At 33.0% G+C, this 20,959-nt stretch overlaps 1 protein-coding gene across 19 annotated transcripts in view; it reads left to right on the top strand.

Annotated features, from left to right (window-relative positions):
• The window catches only part of LOC148620795 (unconventional myosin-IXb-like), a 122,623-nt gene that overhangs the window by 32,480 nt on the left and 69,184 nt on the right, over positions 1-20,959 (top strand). For all 19 annotated transcript variants that reach the window (XM_088574607.1, XM_088574605.1, XM_088574604.1 and 16 more), the window contains exons 4-16: positions 568-630; positions 1,512-1,611; positions 4,541-4,656; positions 5,622-5,676; positions 7,576-7,653; positions 8,644-8,733; positions 9,925-10,038; positions 13,746-13,880; positions 14,901-15,022; positions 15,637-15,778; positions 16,975-17,065; positions 17,728-17,829; positions 18,947-19,022. In XM_088574607.1, coding sequence (XP_088430733.1) covers positions 568-630; positions 1,512-1,611; positions 4,541-4,656; positions 5,622-5,676; positions 7,576-7,653; positions 8,644-8,733; positions 9,925-10,038; positions 13,746-13,880; positions 14,901-15,022; positions 15,637-15,778; positions 16,975-17,065; positions 17,728-17,829; positions 18,947-19,022 — 1,284 coding nt within the window. The remainder of the gene's footprint in view (positions 1-567; positions 631-1,511; positions 1,612-4,540; positions 4,657-5,621; positions 5,677-7,575; positions 7,654-8,643; positions 8,734-9,924; positions 10,039-13,745; positions 13,881-14,900; positions 15,023-15,636; positions 15,779-16,974; positions 17,066-17,727; positions 17,830-18,946; positions 19,023-20,959) is intronic.

Below are 20,959 nucleotides of genomic sequence, written 5' to 3'. Positions count from 1 at the left end.
TGAATTTTGCCAAAATTAAAGTTTGTTTTCTTTTTGCAATGAATTTCAATGCTTTTTATGAAATTTATTTCTGTATTTTTTGCAGTGAAAGAAAAACCAACATTTAACTTCAATAAAGGGTGCATTTATGATATGAAATGTATGAAATTTTTTTTAAAATAAAACTTGTCATATGTCACCCACTGACTGGTTTTTGTGTGGAGTATTTTGGTTCGAGCTCTTAGCTGAAAGAGAATCGGTTTCTCCTTTTTATATAAAGAAAACTCACTTAATATATAAAATAGCAGGGAAAATATTTGTGGAAATTTAATCAGAGCCTGGTGGTGTTATAGAGTAATCAAATTGAAAAAAGTGAAAGTGAAATTAAGTATTAATATCCGTCCGTGCGAGACCCGACAGGGTAATCGAGGATGTGAAAAACCCTCTTGGTAGTAGTATTGAAATTAAGTGTAAATCCCAAGTCAGATGAAATAATTTCACATTGTAGTGATTGAATCTTCTTCCCTAATACACTGGTTACATAACATTTATTTGGTAGAGATTATTTAATTACTTTTCTGTTTTCAGAGCCATTGTTGAAAAGTATCTGTTGGAGAAATCAAGAATAGTCTGTCAAGCTAAGAATGAAAGGTATACCCAGTATTTCCATGTTCATTTGTTAACAGTGTTAATTATTTTTTGTTGGCTTTAAAGCAAAATTCTGCATTATCTATCTAACTTTGATTTTCTGTTATGATTCATTTTTTCCCCCTGTGTTTTAACATTTAATTTTGTCACTGTCCACTTAATTTGTGGATTCAGTAAAATCAATTCTGTGTTATGACATGTATTTTCATAGTTAGGACATTTGTCCCGATCAAGCAAACTGCATGGAATCTGGATCTATTACTCATTTGTGATTTTCCATATAGCAAATGCTGTAATGTATATTTTAAAGTGAAAAGTGGGACTGACTTAGGTCAGTGAAAAAAGCAATTGGTAACATTATTGAAATATAATTGTTGATGCAGCATACTGTTAATATACTAATATTTCTAGTTGCTAATTTTTACAGATTCTATCATTTTAAAATATTCCTGAGCAACAATTTTTTCAGTTTTAAAGAGTGATTAGCTTTTCATTGAGTTTAAAATTCATTGCGTGAAATATTTGTGGTGCTTATCTGTCCAATGTGGAAATATAAGTACACAACAAAATTTAAATGTTTTCAACTTTTACTTCTCAAATCTTTGAATTGCATTTTTTGGCTTAACCAATGCTTGTACTATTTAGTTTAAATCACAGTATTTGTCAAATTGAATAAGCTACGAGACAGCTCTGATTTTGAAATTGGACTCAAAAAAAAAAAAAAAGAAAAGGCTCCTCTGTTATCTAGACTCATGCTTGTGGGGTTATTCATATCAAAACCACTAGAATACCATTTTAACTATCAGTTCCAAATCTAATGAGTACTAAATAATTATCGTCAAGACCTTACCATTTAATTTGTACAATCACCCAATTTTTTGTAGAAATTATCATGTCTTTTACTACCTCTTGGCTGGAGCGGAGGATGATGAAAGAGAAAATTTACACCTATTGGAACCTGAGGACTATACCTATCTTAATCAGGTTTGTTAAAGCATTGGAACTTTTAGGGCACAAACTTGTAGTGTTGTTGCAGTCCTGTAGCCAGTAAGTGGCTGTGGGGGGGGGGGGCAGTTGGGGATGGTAAGGGGGTTACAACAAACCCACTCTATGAAGCAATGCACTGTTTAAGTGAAAAGCTATAAACACCTGCAAACAACCTCCTCAAAAAAAAAAATAAAATAACAATTTCTGGTTTCATCAAGCCTTGAAAACAACTCTTTCTTAGAAAGTTTGTATACATTTATGTCTTGGGAAAAATGAGAGTTCTGTTAAGTTAGATGTACGTGGAAAAATAAATAAAATGGGAGTTCTGTTAAGTTAGATGTACTTGGAAAAAAGCATGATGTGCAATGTCAATTAGAGTTCTGTTAAGCTTAATGTACAGTCTCAATAGGATTTCTGGTAAGCTAGATGTACAATGTCAATGGGAGTTCTGTTAAGCTAGATATACAATGTCAATAGGAGTTCTGTTAAGCTTGGTGCACAATGTCAATGGGAGTTCTGTTAAGCTAGATGTACAATGTCAATGGGAGATCTGTTAAGCTAGATGTACAATGTCAGTGGGAGTTCTGTTAAGCTAGATATACAATGTCAGTAGGAGTTCTGTTAATCTTGGTGTACAATGTCAATGGAATTTCTGTTAAGATAGATGTACATGTACAATGTCAATAGGAGTTCTGTTAAGCTTTGTGTACAATGTCAATTTGGAGGTCTGTTAAGCTAGATGTACAATGTCAATTGGAGTTCTGTTAAGCTTTGTGTACAATGTCAATTGGGAGGTCTGTTAAGCTAGATGTACAATGTCAATTGGAGTTCTGTCAAGCTAGATGTACAATGTCAATTGGAGTTCTTTTAAGCTTTGTGTACAATGTCAATGGGGGTTCTGTTAAGCTTTGTGTACAATGTCAATGGGAGTCCTGTTAAGCTTTGTGTACAATGTCATTGTAAGTTCTGTTAAGCTTGATGTACAGTGTCAATAGGAGTTCTTTTAAGCTATGTGTACAATGTCAATGGAGTTCTGTTAAGCTAGATGTACAGTGTTAATGGGAGTTCTGTAAAGCTAGATGTACAATGTCAATGGAATTTCTGTTAAGCTAGATGTACAATGTCATTGGGAGTTCTGTTAAGCTTGATGTACAGTGTCAATAGGAGTTCTTTTAAGCTTTGTGTACAATGTCAATGGGAGTCCTGTTAAGCTTTTTGTACAATGTCATTGTAAGTTCTGTTAAGCTTGATGTACAGTGTCAATAGGAGTTCTTTATGTCAATGGAGTTCTGTTAAGCTAGATGTACAGTGTTAATGGGAGTTCTGTTAAGCTAGATGTACAGTGTCATTGGAATTTCTGTTAAGCTAGATGTACTGTGTCAATAGGAGTTCCTTTAAGCTTTGTGTACAATATCAGTGGGAGGTCTGTTAAGCTAGATGTACAATGTTAATGGGAGTTCTGTTAAGCTAGATGTACAATGTCAATGGAATTTCTGTTAAGCTAGATGTACAAAGTCATTGGGAGTTCTGTTAAGCTTGATGTACAGTGTCAATAGGAGTTCATTTAAGCTTTGTGTACAATGTCAATGGGAGTCCTGTTAAGCTTTGTGTACAATGTCATTGTAAGTTCTGTTAAGCTTGATGTACAGTGTCAATAGGAGTTCTTTATGTCAATGGAGTTCTGTTAAGCTAGATGTACAGTGTTAATGGGAGTTCTGTTAAGCTAGATGTACAGTGTCATTGGAATTTCTGTTAAGCTAGATGTACTGTGTCAATAGGAGTTCCTTTAAGCTTTGTGTACAATATCAGTGGGAGGTCTGTTAAGCTAGATGTACAATGTTAATGGGAGTTCTGTTAAGCTAGATGTACAATGTCAATGGAATTTCTGTTAAGCTAGATGTACAAAGTCATTGGGAGTTCTGTTAAGCTTGATGTACAGTGTCAATAGGAGTTCATTTAAGCTTTGTGTACAATGTCAATGGGAGTCCTGTTAAGCTTTGTGTACAATGTCATTGTAAGTTCTGTTAAGCTTGATGTATAGTGTCAATAGGAGTTCTTTATGTCAATGGAGTTCTGTTAAGCTAGATGTACAGTGTTAATGGGTGTTGTGTTAAGCTAGATGTACAGTGTCATTGGAATTTCTGTTAAGCTAGATGTACAATGTCATTTGGAGTTCTGTTAAGCTTGATGTACAGTGTCAATAGGAGTTCTTTTAAGCTTTGTGTACAATATCAGTGGGAGGTCTGTTAAGCTAGATGTACAATGTTAATGGGAATTCTGTTAAGCAAGATGTACAATGTCAATTAGAGTTCTGTTAAGTTAGATGTACAATGTCAATAGGAGTTCTGTTAAGCTAGATATACAATGTCAATAGGAGTCCTTTTAAGCGTGGTGTACATTGTCTATAGAATTTCTGTTAAGCTAGATGTACATGTACAATGTCAATAGGAGTTCTGTTAAGCCTAGATGTACAATGCCAAGGCCTCCCCAAAAAATGTGTGTTTACTGTCACATGGTGAACAAAAATTTGGTTGGTAGGTTATTTTTTTTATTTATATTTTTTGTTCAATGGTAGTTTCTTGACTAATAAATTAAATAGATAGAAAAATAAGACACTGTAATGGTGCACATGCTTGTCTGTCAGCTAGTTTTCTTTTTAAATTGCTGGCGTTGCTGGCACTGGAGGCCGCCATTGTTGTTTAATACGATAAATACAGGTACCGGTGAAAGAAAAGGCTGGAATTTCCGGAATTTCAGAAAATTGCAGATAACAAAAGTTAGGGTCGCAGCGATAAAATGAGGGTCGGTCAGGTGACTGTAAACACACACTTTTTTTGGCCCAATGAGAGTTCTGTTAAGACTAGATGTACAATGTCAATGGAAGGCCTGTTTTTTGTTTGCACATGTATGAACTTATTCATTGCAGAGTGACTGCTATACATTAGAAGGTGTTGAAGATGAGAGAGTTGATGAAAAATATGAGTTTGAAAGGTTACAACAGTCAATGGAGATGGTTGGCTTCTCTCCTCTCACTCAGAAAAGGTAATTATCACTTGCCTGTCTGTTTTAAGTTAATAACTTAAAGATGTAGCTACTTTTTACTTATTTTTTTATTATACACCTGTCAGAAACCAATCCTATAATGGTATACAAATGTCCATCTGTCTGTCAGAATTAATATTCCACACTATAACCGGAGAACCACTTGTTCAATTAACTTTGAAATTTCAAAAAAAATTATAGTGATGGTCTTAAGGTCTGTATCCTTTTTGGAAGAAATTCTGATTCATTTTCTGTGTTAATAGTTTTGAGGGCTAAGATTTACATGTCACCCAAAATTTGGGAATTGGTTTTTAGGATTTACTTCAAACTATTTACAATTTTAGTTGCAATTGTTAGGTATCTATACATTTTGTCAAAATTTCTTATTTTACTTTTTGGAGTTATGGGACATTTTCTATTTATTTTTTAAGTTTTTTTTCACATGCCACACCCTAACAAGAGAATCAGCTGTCAGTACAGATCCAGGAGGTTGGCACCCCTCCTTTTTATTGGAAAATTTGTAATGTTCATGTGTAAAATTGATAAAAAATGGTAAATAGTGTCCTAGCAACTCCCCCTTTTTCTGAAGAACCCTGGCTGGCACCCCTCCTCTTCAAAGTGTCTGGATCTGCCCCTGATTGTACAATGAACTTCAAACTGTACCCCATGGTTGTTGTATTGGTCTAAAGGTCTGTGTACTTTTGGAAAAAAATTTTTAATTTCAGTCTTACTGGACTAGTTCATGTTTTCAATGGATTGTTTTTTCGCATGTTGCACTGTAACTCCTTCTTGGGGTGGGTTTATCATGCATTCATGGTGCAGCTGTTTAATCACATCTTTTATGAGGTTGCTCAGGATCTTTGCTTCTGGTATATAGCCAAAGTGTTAGTAAATAAAAAAAAAAAAAAAGAACTTGAGTTAAAAATTGGTACAGACGTTCATTTTCTCTGTTATTTCGTTTTCAGAATATTTTCCATGTTGTCAGCAGTATTATTACTTGGAAATGTTGAATTCAAGAAGGTATGTTGATATTTGTTATTGTATTTAAATTTGAAACTGTTAATTTCATGCATTTTTAGCTCATCTGGCCAAAGGCCATGTGAGCTATTGCCATCACTTGGCATCCATTGTCGTTGTCCGTCGTTGTTGTTAACAATTATACAAAATTCTTCTCCTCTGAAACTACTTGACTGATTAGAACCAAACTTGTTATAAATATTCCTTGGGGTATCCTGCATAGAATTGATGTGGGGATTTTTGATTCATCGAAAAACATGGCTGCCGTTACTAAAAATAGAACATAGGGGGGACAGACAGTAGTTTTTTGCATATATCTCCAAAATGTTTGGTTTAGCTAAATTTGGGTAAAGGTGTACAGCATGATGAGATCTATGTCTGGTCAAATTTCGGTTGTAATCAGTTAAACCATGTTGGAGTTATTGCCCTTTTTCAATGATTTTTGCTATTTTTAATTTTATTTCTTTCAAAAATCTTCTGCTCTGACACTACTTACCCAATTGAATCCAAACTTATTATGAATGTTCCTTGGGGTATCGTGCATTGAACTGATGTGGGTATTTTTTATCCATCAAAAAACATGGCCACTGTTACTAAATATAGAATATAGGGGTCAGACAGTAGTTTTTCGCATATATCTCCAAAACTGCTAGGTTTAGCCAAATTCTTTCAATAGCTGAAATGATCCTTATTACTAGGACTACAAAAGTCTTCAGGGATAAAAGTTGTCAAATGACTCCTTATAAGAGTTATTGCCCTTGAAAGGGGAAAAATGATTTTTTTAACAGTTTTCAGTCAACATCTTTAAAACTATGATATATTAAAAGAAACTTTCAATTTTTGAAATGATCCTTATGATAAGCCCTACCAAAGACTTCTTGAGTCAAAATTGTTGGACAACTTGTTAAATTTATTGCCTTTGAAAGGCAAAATTCAACCAGGTGTGTGATTCAGGCTCCTGGGAACCTCTTGTTATAATTGTCCAATTTATCAAACATGAATTAAAAGTGATGTTGAGAAAATTACCATGATATTACCTCAAGAGTGAAAAGCTGAATAATACATTAGAGGGTACAGTCAGAGTTTATTGAGACTTACTTTTTAAGGAAAACTTTTATTAACCAAAATATAAAAACAAATCACACCTCAAATTATTTGACTGAGACAATCAACTACTAAATTATTAAGTATCACTCCATATAAAATTCAGACACTGCCGAAGGTAATGTGATTCATGGTGTAGAAAATCCTATGGATCAGACACTGCTATTTTTGGTCTACACATGCTTTTTTTTATGTGACAATAATACTTTCAGTATTTAGATCTATACTTTTGAGAAAACTACTCTTTAACCTTCCACAGACATCAACCAAAACAAACTAAATCAGGAACCATAACTCTGGCAAAGTGCTTATTTCTTGTGCAATTTTTATAAATTTTATCTTAAAAGTGCAAACCCCAAATAAAAACTAAAACTGGTTATGTGATCTATAACAGTTTCTGAACAAGAAATAATAGTGAATTTGGTGGATTTTTGACATGCATGAATTGCCTCCTACCTGATATTAATAAGGACTGCTGCTTAAAATAAAAAATTTGACCATACATTAACCAAGTAGACCAAGAACAGTTGTATAAACAGGCATGATTTTTTTTTTTTTTTGATTTTTAGTGGATTGCCGCTATTTTAAATCTGTATTTTACCGTTACGATTCTTAGTGGATTTCCGCTATTTCAGATCTGTATTTTACCGTTACGATTCTTTTTCTGACTGTATGTTTACTTCAAATTTTGCCAATTCATACTTTGTTGACACTGTATAAAAATTGAAGATTTTTTTTTCTTGTGTACAAAAAACTGAGAATCTCACCAGTTTCTTATTAGTATATATTGTTTTACAGAAAGGGGACCAACATCACGATGAATCTGTCATAGTTAAAACAGAGTCTGTTGTACAGATAATCTCGACTCTTCTGAAGGTAAGATAGACATTCTTCTCTTTCTAGATAAGGATATTCATAATTTTACCCTCCTAGTGCAACCAATTTTTAGTGCATTACATTCTATTGATTTCTGCTATAACCTTGGTTCCCTTGATTACTCATTAGCCGTATGAATTTTCCTTATCTCACCCACAAATGAGATAAAGCATGCAACATGTTTGACTTCATAATGAAATATTTTATGATGTCTCGTAAATGCAAAGAAAAGCAGGATGTTCTGAATTAGAGTACTTTTTTAACAATTATTTGAGAAAAGTGAGAAAGAGTAATCAAGGGAACCAAGGTTATAGCGGTAATCAAAAGAATGTAATCCAGGGACAAAGACCAGACATGGAAAACAGACATACACAAAAAAGAACATTAAGTGACTAAAATCATATATACAAAGTAACAAAAGCAAATGAGCAACTCGGAATACACTAAAAACTGGGAGCATGGACCAGGTGCACCGGTAGGGTATACGTCCTCTGCTTATAGAATCAAACGCTGCCAGTAAATGCAAGACTAGGAAATCTTAGACACCATCGGGAAATCTAAATCTTAGACACCATCGGGTAAGATTTCAATGTTATCATACACGGCTTGGAGAACTTGTAATCTTACTCTTAGTTGTCTGAGATCTTGCACTCTCAGCAGGATTAGATTCTTAATATTAATTGTAAGTGAGGATTCAGATTAGAGTTGATTGCTGTGAATTGCTTGTTATTTAAATTAAAAGGGGACAAACAATTTTCATTGAAAATCAACATGTATAGTCTTTTTCTTATTTATCAATACTCATGGATTGATCTAATAAAAAAAAAAGAAAAAAAAAAGAGATGAAATTGAAATTGAATCTAAGGTTTGGTGCCCTAGGTCAAGTGAGAGAATCGAATTCATTGATTTTAGCAACTGAAACAGCATAGCATATATATATTCATTCACAAAATAACAATGCCTTAAATAATGTATGGTTTATTTTGGTAGGTTAAAGAGAAAACCCTAGTGGATGCCTTAACACAGAAACGTGCTACTGCTGGTGACGAGACAGTCGTAATGAATTACAAATTAGAAGATGTAAATATCTTCATTTAGTTTTGGTGCATATTAATGATAATCCTATAACATAGTTTAATTCCATTTTTTCAAAGGCAGATTTCACCATAATTTTCTTTTCCTTTTTTAATTAACCTCAATTAATATGGGTGTTGGCTACTACCAGAAGATTCTTTATTCCTATGTATGAAAATTAAGACTGAGATAATCAGTAGTACATGTAGCTATTGCTTATTATGGGAACATTCACAAACAAGTAGTATCTTTAAAAAAAGATAGCCGACACAGTAAAATTTTCTTCTTTTTATTTCTCAGTTTCTACATTTCATTCAAGAAAATAACACATGGCACGCAATTACAAATTTTCGTTACAGTTTTTTTTTTTTTCGAATGCCACTAATTTATCAGTATTTAGCCAATCAGGTGACAGAATTAGGATTCCTTTTTGGAGTAACATTTCCATAGAAGTGTCCTTAAGGTCAAAGGGTAAAAAGTGAAACTATACGGACTGTATCAGAAAAATTTATTAAAATATATCATTCAGATTCATCAAACAGTGTGCCAGAAAAATGTTTCATCTTATTAAGACAAAGGAAGTTCTGTAAAGAGTTCAAAACTTCATTTGAATTTTCATGTGAAATAATATCAACCAACGTCTATTTTGAAAAAAGAAATACATAGATTACCGTAAACACAGAATTATATTTTGTGGCCTTAATGTGTTAAATAGCAGTCTTCAAAAGAATCATGCAAATTGATATATGCGATTCACCCCATGTAAGCTACATATTTTTATTTGTGTTATTAAAGTGCTTGCTGGGCTCATATGATGAAATGTATAATCATTCATTTCTATCTGTCTGGTCTTAGGAGGTTATTTACATTTGAAGTCCAAAAGTTTCTATTGTATTTCAGTATCATTTGCAGAGTTATCTCCCTTAATTTTAAGTCTACATTACATTCTTTATGATTTATGTCTTCTAAGACCAGTGATGTATGGAAAACCACAGGTTAATTTCTGTTTATAAAAACATTTTTAACAAATCATCAAAAATAGAAATATGTGGAATTTCACACTTTGCATGATTCTTAGCTGGAGGAGTGCTACTCAACATTGCAGCCATAATCGTTTAATGTAATCGAGACAGACATAAAGAAATGTGCAGCTTCTTCTGCTTGTTTGTGCTTGCATTCCTAGTTGGATCTTTTCAGGCAATTGCTACGCGAGATGCCATGGCCAAGTGCCTGTATGGTTCCCTGTTTGACTGGATTGTACTAAAAGTCAACCAAGCTCTGCTCGCCAAAAGACATCATAGTGATCATCAGGTATTTATCAGTCTGATGACAATTTTTACGATTGTGTTCTGGCATTAGAGCCTAATTTTAAAAAATCTTAACTTTCATTAAAGTCCATGTAAAAATCCATTTATGACTTTCAACACAGTGTTCTAGCCCTAGTGCCACAAAACTTAAACAAAAATAATTAATTAGAAAGAGTGAATAACCAAAATAAATTCACAAGTGCCACAGAATTCCTTGATTTAATGAGTGCGCAGAAAATTACTCCATGCATGAGTTAAATCTTCAACCTGTTCTTGGCATGTGTGATTATATTTTGGTTATTCAAGGTAACCAATTTATTGTATAGATTTGATCCATAATTCTTTGTTATTTTCAACATAAATTAAAATTTTTGAACTGTGTATTGATAGAGTAATCAAGGAAACCAAGGCCATAGCGGTAATCAAAAGAATGTAATCCAGGGATATTAGTGTTGTGACATTTTGGCAGGAGAAAATCGGGGAGTGATACTACCAAATTTATTTCACACAGAATTATCAAATTTTTACACCGGGAACATTCGATAAATCACTGCTATCAATATAATAAAAGTGTGTACTGTTGTTTTTTACATTCGTGTGTGTGTGTATTTCAGTCACAGAAGGTAAGATGATGGCCTGCTCCTTTTGTTTCAGTCAGATATATATACCCTTATCTTATTTACTATTTTAATGATGACTGTTGCGTTGAAACATACATTTTACACAGGACAAAAAATAAAAGGGTTCTACATGTACTTTTTCAATCCATTGCAGGAACTTCGTTTCCCAGATGTTTGGCTAATTTTTCACGATTCAATTTATAACTAACTTTAAAACCACATTGTACATGTATGGGATATTACTTCAACGTCCCCATTTTTTTAATCTCTTCCATTTGGCATGAGGTAAAGTGTATGGTTCAGTGTACTGCAGACATTAACATGTGCCACAAGAACTTGTTTATTTTGGTGAAACAATTGGCTTTATTTTGATGAATGGCTGTGCTGAAAATAAGTCAACAGGATATTTTACAACAAGTGTAGTTTAACCATTAGAACCTTATTAATTAGAAATTTTATATGACTCCAATGCAGATAGCAATTATTGCTTTCGTTGTTGCTAAATCTAAACACCTTCATGGCCAAATTTAAGCATCACGCTTTTCTCACATGATTGAAATAGAATGAATTGAAATTGTGATCTTTTGTGTTGATTATAAAATTCAAGACAAAGTATATATATACACAATTGCTCCGATGGATTTTGTCTGTTTTACTTTTGACAGTCCTGGTTACAGATTATATCTAGTAGACAGGTTTGCTATGGTACTATTCCCTCATCAGTTAAGTTTCCATTGTAACTAATGCTATCTTTCATGTATGGGTCCATCGGTCCTGCTGTAAAACCCTGGTGTACACTTTAGTACCAACAATCAATCAATGAACTTTGACCTAACTTGGTACACAGCCTAACTAATAAAAGCTACAGCTAAGTATTAATCTATAAAGTAATTGGTCATTGGTCAAGATCACAGTCCTACATTGTATTTTTAACATCCACTTGAAAAGCGGGAGGTATATAATGATCATAGTGTCTGTTTGTTCATCTGTCCCCAGTTCATATCCTCATCTCCTCTGAAACCACTGAATTGAATTTGATGAAACTTTCACAGATTCTGTACTACATAAGGCCACCTATTTTTATTTTTTTTTTATATCAGAATGCCTTAAAACACTTAGGGGTTTCCTGTATTGTTTCTGGGTAGGGGGACAGAGGGTATCACTGATCATACATGGGGAGAGGATGCCATGCCATGCTTTGCCTTGCCCATAACATTGACATGACTTATCTAGCCTAAAGCAGCAACATAAGAACTGGAAATACATTTGGAAGTTAATTTTGTAAAATTTGTCTAAACGTGGACTAGTGGAAATGTAAAATCTACAGGAGTTGTAGTGTATATACATGTACATGTATATTGTCTCTCTAATCTGTAAATCTATTTAGTCCATTTTTTCCCTCAAATGTATGATAACTTCATTTTATTCAGTTCAGATTTTTTTCTACAGGTATTTTGTACTATTTTATTAATATATGTATATTTAATTATAATTTATTATTTTCTAAAATACAATCTCTTTCCTTAACCTTACTTGATCTTATTGATATTTTTGGTGGGAGGTTTTTACTTAACATGTCAAGAGTTTTGTCCCTATGATGAATGATTTTTCCCACTTCAGCTTTGTTTTTTTTTTCAGTTGCAAACGTTTTTGTGAATGATAAATATTAGAATGAAAAATGTAGTGGATAGATTTTAATTTTGGCATGAGATTTTTGAGTGTTGCATGAAAAAAATAGTCAAACTTATTTATGAGAGAAATGAGATTTATTGATAGGAATTTGTGTCCTCAAGAATTACAAAAAAATTAAAGTTGATTATTTTAAGTCATTGAAAATAAAAACAACAAATACCATGTAGCAGGAAATTTAGGTGAGTTCTAATTTTTGCTATATTTTCGAGGTTTGGGAAATTGGGAATTTGTGAAAATTAAAGTTTGCCAAATTTGGTTCCAGATATTTTCTCATATGGTTTTCATTTAATTGAATCTGAAAAAGTGAAAAATAAAGACCGCAAATATTTGATACCCTTATTCATAGTAAAAGTAAATCATAAAATTTTACACCCACTAAAATTACTTGCCATATGGTATAGTAACCTAAGAAAAGAAAAGTAAATGTAACATAATACCGTATATCATTTTGGAAAACAAAACAAAAGATAAAATAATCAGAATATGTCATTCAGGATATCACCACAATAGGAGTTCATATAAAGTTGTGAGTGAATCACATCATACATTTATGAATCCAACACACGAGTTGAACACAAGTTCATTTAAAAGCTTGGCCGTATCCTGCTACACATATAACACATGTCATGATGGGTTATTATATCAAGTTACATTCCTACCCTTAAAAAAAACATTTAAGGTGAGTTAAAATCTCAAATTTTTGTTGTTCTGGCCTAGCGAGATAATGATAACAGGTGTTTATTTTGTTTGAGTTTACTAATTTTGACTGCAGGCTACACCCTATGGATGTGGACCTGTCCATAGTGCCTATGTTGCAGGCTGTCCACCGAGTGGCCCAAAAATTCCAAAATTCCTATTTTATTTCAGTTTGGCTAGAATTCTTTTAAAAAACTTGAAATTCTAAGGTAATCCTTAAAAAAGTCCTTATTTTTCATATGAATTCCGTAATTTTTGTGTTATTTCACTGCTTTCTTAGGAGTTATTAGGAGAAATTATTCTTGCAGTGTTTGTTTCAAGCACTGCTTGTTTTGTTATGAAGATACTGCATTCTTATTGTCTATAAATGTTCTTTTCATCAGAAGTTATCAGGTGTTATTCTGCGGGGATAAAAAAATAAACAAATTTCTCAGTGTTAGTTACTTTTATGTTGTTAAATGTCCAATTTTGGCCATAAATTAGCCATAATATTTCATTATTTAGCCCTAAAACTAGCCCTTTTTTTGCAAAAGGTGCTGGACAGCCTGATGTTGAAGTCACACAAAGTTCAGGAGTATATAGATCATTTTCATTTAATATGGTGAGGAAACGGTCTGTGAAAGTATAACTCATGACTCTTCCAACTTGTGAACAAACATGTACTTCTTGATCTCATTTAAATCTTCCATTTTGGTTATTGCAGGGTAACTCTATAGGTGTGCTAGACATTTTTGGATTTGAAGACTTCAACAAAAACAGCTTCGAACAATTCTGTATAAACTATGCCAACGAACACTTACAGTATTATTTTAACCAGCATATCTTCAAGTTTGAGCAGGTAAATCATGTAAAAAGGATGTTTTCTTCCATTGATGACTGTTTTCTGTTAGATGCAATCAAATGAAAGATTGTGTTGTCATGTCTTGGTATGATGCTGTCCAGTTAGATATCATGATACAGCAATGTCAATAAAATTTATTTCTGAATTGTTTATTTATATTAATGTAAGCTTTTTCTCAAGTTTTGTCCAATTTTACAATTTCAAGATATGGGAATTGGATCATAAAAAGAGTAGATTTCACAGTTTTTGCACTATAACTCAGTAGAAGTTGCAACCATTGTCATGAAACTTTGAATAGTTTATTACTTTACTATTGATGTTAGCTTCCCTTTCAATTGCAAGGCATTTCTTATTATCCGTTTTTAGTTTTTGGACTCCATTCATGAAAAATCCTTCAAAATGCTATTTGAACAGTTAGAAAAAAGGTTTGTAGTGCAAACGATACCTCAAAAGATGTGTAAATTGATGTGTAAATTGGTGAGAAAGGATACTTAACTATCCTTAACATATGGGACAAGACAGCCTTAAGACAAGTCACCCCAAGTGTAACAGGACATAGGAAGTCACATACAGTACCTGAACTGATTCATGCAACAAAAATTGCGGTCGGTCATCGATCACTGATCAGTTTCCAGTCAGTCATTGATCGGTCAAACGGATCCATTTAACTGGTGATCGCATCACGTGACCACATAGCGGTCAATGTATTTTACGGTTTTTGTTGTTTTCTTTATTAATTTTACTCATATTGACATAATGTAATAGATTTAAACATCAATTTATACTTTTATTTTACATTTCTTCAATTTAAAACAGGTCTTACGTCATTTTACATGACATAACTGCAATCAGATCAGTCATTGGTCATCGGTCATCGATCCGTCAGCAATCAATCAGTCAATAGTCATCAATCCGTCAAATAGTTGCGCGGATCGGTTCAAGGACTGTATCTGTTAATAAGGCCTCTCTAACTTTGTCCTTTTATAGGTTTCACCCGTCTCATATTATTATTTGTAGGAGGAGTACAAAAAGGAAGGTATTCAGTGGAAGAACATTGAATTCATTGACAATACTGGTTGTTTAGAATTGTTTTCTAAGAAAGGTGCTGGTTTGTTCCCATTACTGGATGAAGAGTGCAAGTAAGTTGAATGTTGAACAATATTTTTTCCTTGTCTTCCAATTTGTGTTGAGAAAGTTGAAGACTGTCTGAATTACTTTGTTAGTCATTCGGTCAAAATTTCTTAACAAAAATCTTGGCCCCCCACTGGATAGATTGGTTTCAAATTTGGTGTATCACTTTATATGGATGGGGCATATGTTTTGGGTTTTGTTATAGTATGAGGCTGTCAGTCTGTATGTCTGTGCATTGCAGGCTAACTCAAAAATGCTTCAAGGGATTTTACACATGTGTTCTTATGCTTAGTTTACAAGAAGTCCATTAGCACCAAGAATTGGATGGTCATATCATTCACTTTAACACAGTTGTTTATTTGTTATATACTAAACTAGGTGTATCCTATTGAGAACAATGAATTTATTTTTTGACAACCATGCAATTTTCTGGAGCTCTGCACTCTGAAAGGTTCTAAAAAGAGTGGTAAAATTCTATGCAATGTAATTAAAAGCCGATCTCACAGCTCCTGGTTTTCTGTTATGTTTTGTGTCACTGCGAGATCGGCTTTTAATTTGATCGAATTCTCCTCTGATGATAGAAACATTGTTGTTACTGATGTAAATTTGATTTTATTTTTAGTTTCCCTGGTGCCACAAACAAGACATTACTTACTAAGTTCAGTTATCATCATAAGAATGCCACATATTATCAAGTGCCACAGCTGAAAGAAGAGGCATTTATGATTGTACATTATGCAGGAAAAGTCAAGTACCAGATTGAGGTATTATATACTTAGATTCAAGTGGTCAGTTACATCAACTATACAAGGAAACTGTCAATAAAATGGTGTAAGTACCATTCTTGATAAGAATCAGGCAATGGGCAGCACGTAATTTTTCTCAAATTGAATAATGCAATTAAATTTGTGTTTTTCTTCTTCATGTGATACATCTTGTACACATTTTGCCTGATTCTTAGATAGAGAAGTACTTTAAACTAGCCATAATAACCTTCGGGGTTTAGTCACTACAATAAGCAATGAGGAAATATTTTAAATGAAAATTGGAAGAACTAATATGTGTGTTAGAGAGTAATCAAGAGAACCATGATTCTAGTGTCAATCAAAAGAATGTAATACAAGGACAAAGACCAGACATTGAAAACAGACACACACAGCAGAGAACATAAAGTAACTAAAATAATATGTACTAAGTAACAAAAATAAATGACCAACTCAGACTACTATTATACATTTAGGAACAGAACTATATGAATTTTAGACTTTAAATCATGTTTTTGACAGCTGTAGATTTATTCTAAAGTATGTTGTTTACATTTTTGTTGTTAATGTTATATAGATGTTATAAAACATGTGTTCCTATGTTTGACTTGTGCTTGTTTGTCATGTACATATAAAGATGCATTTAGCAATGCTTTAGCGCTCAATTTGGTGTATTATTAAAACTATGAATGAAAAGATTTCTTAAATGAGTGTCTTAGATATTGACTTTAGCTGAACCTTAAGGGTTTTAAATGTTAAAATCTCATAAATGCAATTCTTTTTGAAATGCTCAAGGAGTATAGGGCATCATATGTAGATGGGTATGAAGAAATACAGTTAATGTCGGGGCGGGAGAGGGGCAGGGTACTCAAAAGGGAGATAATCCAAGTTTAGGGTTATGGACGTTAAAACTTGGTAAGCAAAGAAAGTTGAACTTACAGGTTACACATTCAGCTGCATTTGAAGCAGGGAGTATTTCATTGATAGCTTGTTCACATTATTTCTACTTCTTTTTGACTTTATAATATATGATTTTTTTCACACTTTTGACTGGTATAAAATCACAATTTCCTATCTCCATCAAATTATCATCTGATAGTTAATTTTTTATGGACATACAGGTATTTAAAAAAAAAATTGACTTTACATTGTAGCTCTCCCTAAAAATTACAAGTGGATTTATGTTGTTTTTGCAGGATTTTAGAGAGAAGAATGGAGATCAGATCAGATCAGAGATTGTCAGTGTTCTGAAGAGTAGTAGTCTAACCTTTGTTAGAGAGGTCATGGGTAAATAATTCTTTGTAACAAGCTTTCTTATTGGTTAGTCTTAATAATTCATTGTAATAAGTTTTGTTATTGGCTGGTCTTCTGGTTATTTTAGGTATAGATTGACCTATGTCAGAAAGGTCATGGATGAATGAGTACTGATGCACATAATTAAATGAGTACAATTTTATTGGACTGCCATTACTCATTACTGTTTTAATAAGACCATAGTGAAAATCATGAATTTATTGCCTAATAGAGCTCTTAACAAACAGCATCCCAAGCCACTTATGATATCACTGAAAATATTTTAATGATGAAAAATGGCACAAAATCAGTTCTCAATATCCGTAAAAGAATACTGATTTGTCAACAATGGGACAATTCAAATACATAAAGGCCTGAACATGAAATCTGGAATCAAAGACAATTTACATACACAATGTAGCAAACCAAATAAGATAGAATACATATAAAAACTGGTGATAAGGAAAACAAGACTTAACACAGAAACAAAAGCACTAGCGATACGAAAAAAACAGGAGTGACAAGAATCTAATAATGAATGTTAGAAGTTAAGAAACTATGATTTATAGCACAACTTCCATATCCAAGTACTTTGAATTTGTGAATTCAATGAATATATCATCAAGCAGGGACACTTATGATATTCTTTTTATTAGGTATTGACCCAGTTGCCTTGCTCAGATGGTCCATTGTACGGACAGTTTTGAGAGGAGTGTTTGCCTTCACTGCAGCAGGTCATAAATATAGGAATTCTAATCGTAAGTTCTTGAATTCAGGGTTGCTATGGTGAAGTAAATAAAGGGTAATAAATTGGAAAGAGTGAAGAACAAAAATATGATCACAAGTGCTGAAAAATGTTAAAATTTAATGAATACACAGTATTTTTTTGTCTGAATGACTTCAATCTTGAAACTTTCTTGGCATGAGTTACATTAGACGTAAATCTCCTGATATATTTAAGGAGGTAGACCTAGGGTAAGGGACATAATTCTTTAAATCAGTGATATATTTGTATCATATTCAATTTTACCAAAGCCTGTCAACCTTTCCTTTGAAACAGAATGAAATCAGTTCAAGTTACTTTGATGCTTATATGAGATTGGTGTAAAATGGTGAAGACAAACGTTTGAATGATTTGTAAGAGTTGTTTCCCTTACCGTAGGTCTACCACCTTAAAATAGATGTTACATTTCAGTAAGGACTTTATAGTGTGTGATGTTTCAAAGGGAAATGGTTTATTCCTGAATTTATAAGCAAGTAAAACCCAGGTATATTGGATTTGTAAAAATGTGTTACTTGCCAATTGAAACCCTAGAAGTTTATTAGTACAAGTATCATTCCCTTTCTCAGCACAGTTGTGTAAAACTTGAAATAATAGCTTCTATTGATGGCTTTGTCAACGTAAACATTTACTACATGTATGTCACAGTCGCTAGCTCAATGTAAACGTCTACGAGTATGTTGCAGGCAAGAGACGCTAGCCCATTGTAAACGTCTACTACCTGCATGTCACAGGCAAAAGTGGCTAGCCCAATGTAAGCGTCTACTACCTGTATGTCTAAGGCAAAAGTTGCAAGCCCAATGTAAACATCTACTACCTGTATGTCGCAGGCAAAAGTCGCAAGCCCAATGTAAATGTCTACTACCTGTATGTTACAGGCAAAAGTCGCTAGCCATCTTCACTTTTTGGTATTTTGGCTTTTACTTTGCCAGCTCAGAAGAGAAACTCATTCTTGTGATGATCAGTAATAACTGATGATTATTTTGAGTTGTAGCTAAGTATTTATCATACAAGATGTACTCATTATATTGTTATTTTGAGGTGAATGAGGTCAAGGAAGATGCATACATTTTAAAAAATTGTTTTTCTTTCAGAGTTGCGGGTGAATACTACTCAAAGAAGAGGATCTGACTACTCACTACCTGATCTGAAAAGTGACAATGTACTCAGGTATATAATGTTGTAAGAAATGTCATTATTGATGTCAGTTGATGTCACCACCATTGTTTTTTTAAGCTTGGTTTTCTCAGTATGACCTATTTTCATAATTTTGGTTTATCACATTTATACCAAAGGAGTATATATTTGTTTTTATTTGTTTGAGATTTTTTATTTGTTTAGTTATGAATTGAAAGTATTTGAAAAGTGAAGCTGTCACTACTCTGGTAGTCCTGAATTCCATTTCTAAATTGGAGCTGTAGATATTTATATTAAGTAGCCAATAAAGACAATGTCTTAGAAATTCTAGATAAGTAAAAGTGTTCAAATTAAAGAAAACTTTTTTTTATACATTTAAGATTTGTCAAGATAGCTAAAACAGCTAGTGTGCTTAGAAAAATTCAGTAAGTTCAGTGTATTGTTCATTGCATGTCATAGTCCTTCTTGAATGATTGTGACATTGTTGTTGGATGTGGTGATTTGACATTGTTGCCTGATATGGTGATTTGACATTGTTGTTGGATGTGGTTATTTGACAATGTTGAAGGATGTGGTGATTTGACATTGCTGTATTTTTTGGCGAATTGAAATTGTTTTCTGATATGGTGATTTGATATTTTTGTTTGATGTGGTGATCTGACACTTGTTTGATGTGGTAATTTAATATTGTTGTAGGATCTGGTGATTTGACATTGTTGTCTGATATAGTGAATTGACTCTGTTATCTGATATGGTGATTTGACGTTGTTGGATGGGGTGATCTGACACTGTTTGATGTGTTGATCTGACATTTGGTAGGATGTAGTGATTTGACATTGTTGGATTTTTTGTGAATTGACATTGTTGTCTGATATAATGATTTGACATTGTTGTTGGATGTGGTGATTTGACATTTAAGGATATGATGATTAACATTGCTGTATTTTTGGTGAATTGACATTGGTGTCAGTTGTGGCGATTTGTTTCATATTTGGGCATTTTTTAGTTAAGATATAGATGATAAATAAAAAAGGTTCAACTTTTGATTATCGGGGATTACAATCTCATCACTTTCCACTTGTGTTACAACATATTTTATAAGTTTTTTTAATTCAGATAAAGCTTATCAGGCCAAGCAAATAAAATTTCATAGTTCTTCTGTTCCCTCGTCTCTTAATAGGGTCACTCATTGTCTTTTATTGCCATGAAAATGAAATAAGGTCAGAATTAAGCAAGCCCCTTCCTGGTTATGTTTATTGCCAAGAAACCTATTCACTTGCTTTTGGTTAAAAAGATCCTTTCTCCTTCATTAGGTTTTTGTGGAAAAATGACCTGATAACCAAGAAATTAACCTTTTCATGGCCTAAATTGTAATTTCACTCCAGTGGAATTGTGTGATGTGGTGTACACTTGTACATAAATTGTGTTGTGGTGTACACCTGTACATGAATTGTGTTGTCATGTACTTTGTAAATGAAGTGTTGTTTGTTCTTCCTAAGCTGTTGCTTGAAAGAAATCTGATGCACAAAAGAATGTACTCAACTTTAGCATGAAAAATTAGCATGAATTCCTAATATCTTTCATTATTTATACATTTGTTGTGTTTTTATTCAATTTATCTCTGCTTTAAGGAGGTAGACCTAGGGTAAGGGAAACAACTCTTGAAATCAGTGATATGTTTGTATTATATTCAATTTCACCAATGCCTATCAAGCTTTCATTTGAAACAGAATGAAATCAGTCCAAGTTACTTTGATGCTTACATGAAATTGATTTAAAATGCTGAATACAAACGTTCCAATGATTTTTTAGAGTTGTGACCCTTATCCTAGATTTACCTCCTTAAATGTTTCATGGCTGATGATATGACATTTACACGATTTAAGAATTGCTAATAATCTGCCTGGACACAATGATTTAATGTTAAAAATATTTCCCTAGAAGACTCTGAGGCTGTATACAGTGTTGTA

The sequence above is a fragment of the Perna viridis genome, chromosome 3 (assembly GCF_037379345.1).
Source record: "Perna viridis isolate PV_CMFRI_1.1 ecotype Kerala chromosome 3, ASM3737934v1, whole genome shotgun sequence".
Taxonomy (NCBI): domain Eukaryota; kingdom Metazoa; phylum Mollusca; class Bivalvia; order Mytilida; family Mytilidae; genus Perna; species Perna viridis.
The sequence above is the reverse complement of the archived record's forward strand: the minus strand, read 5'-3'. Positions and strand labels throughout refer to the sequence as shown.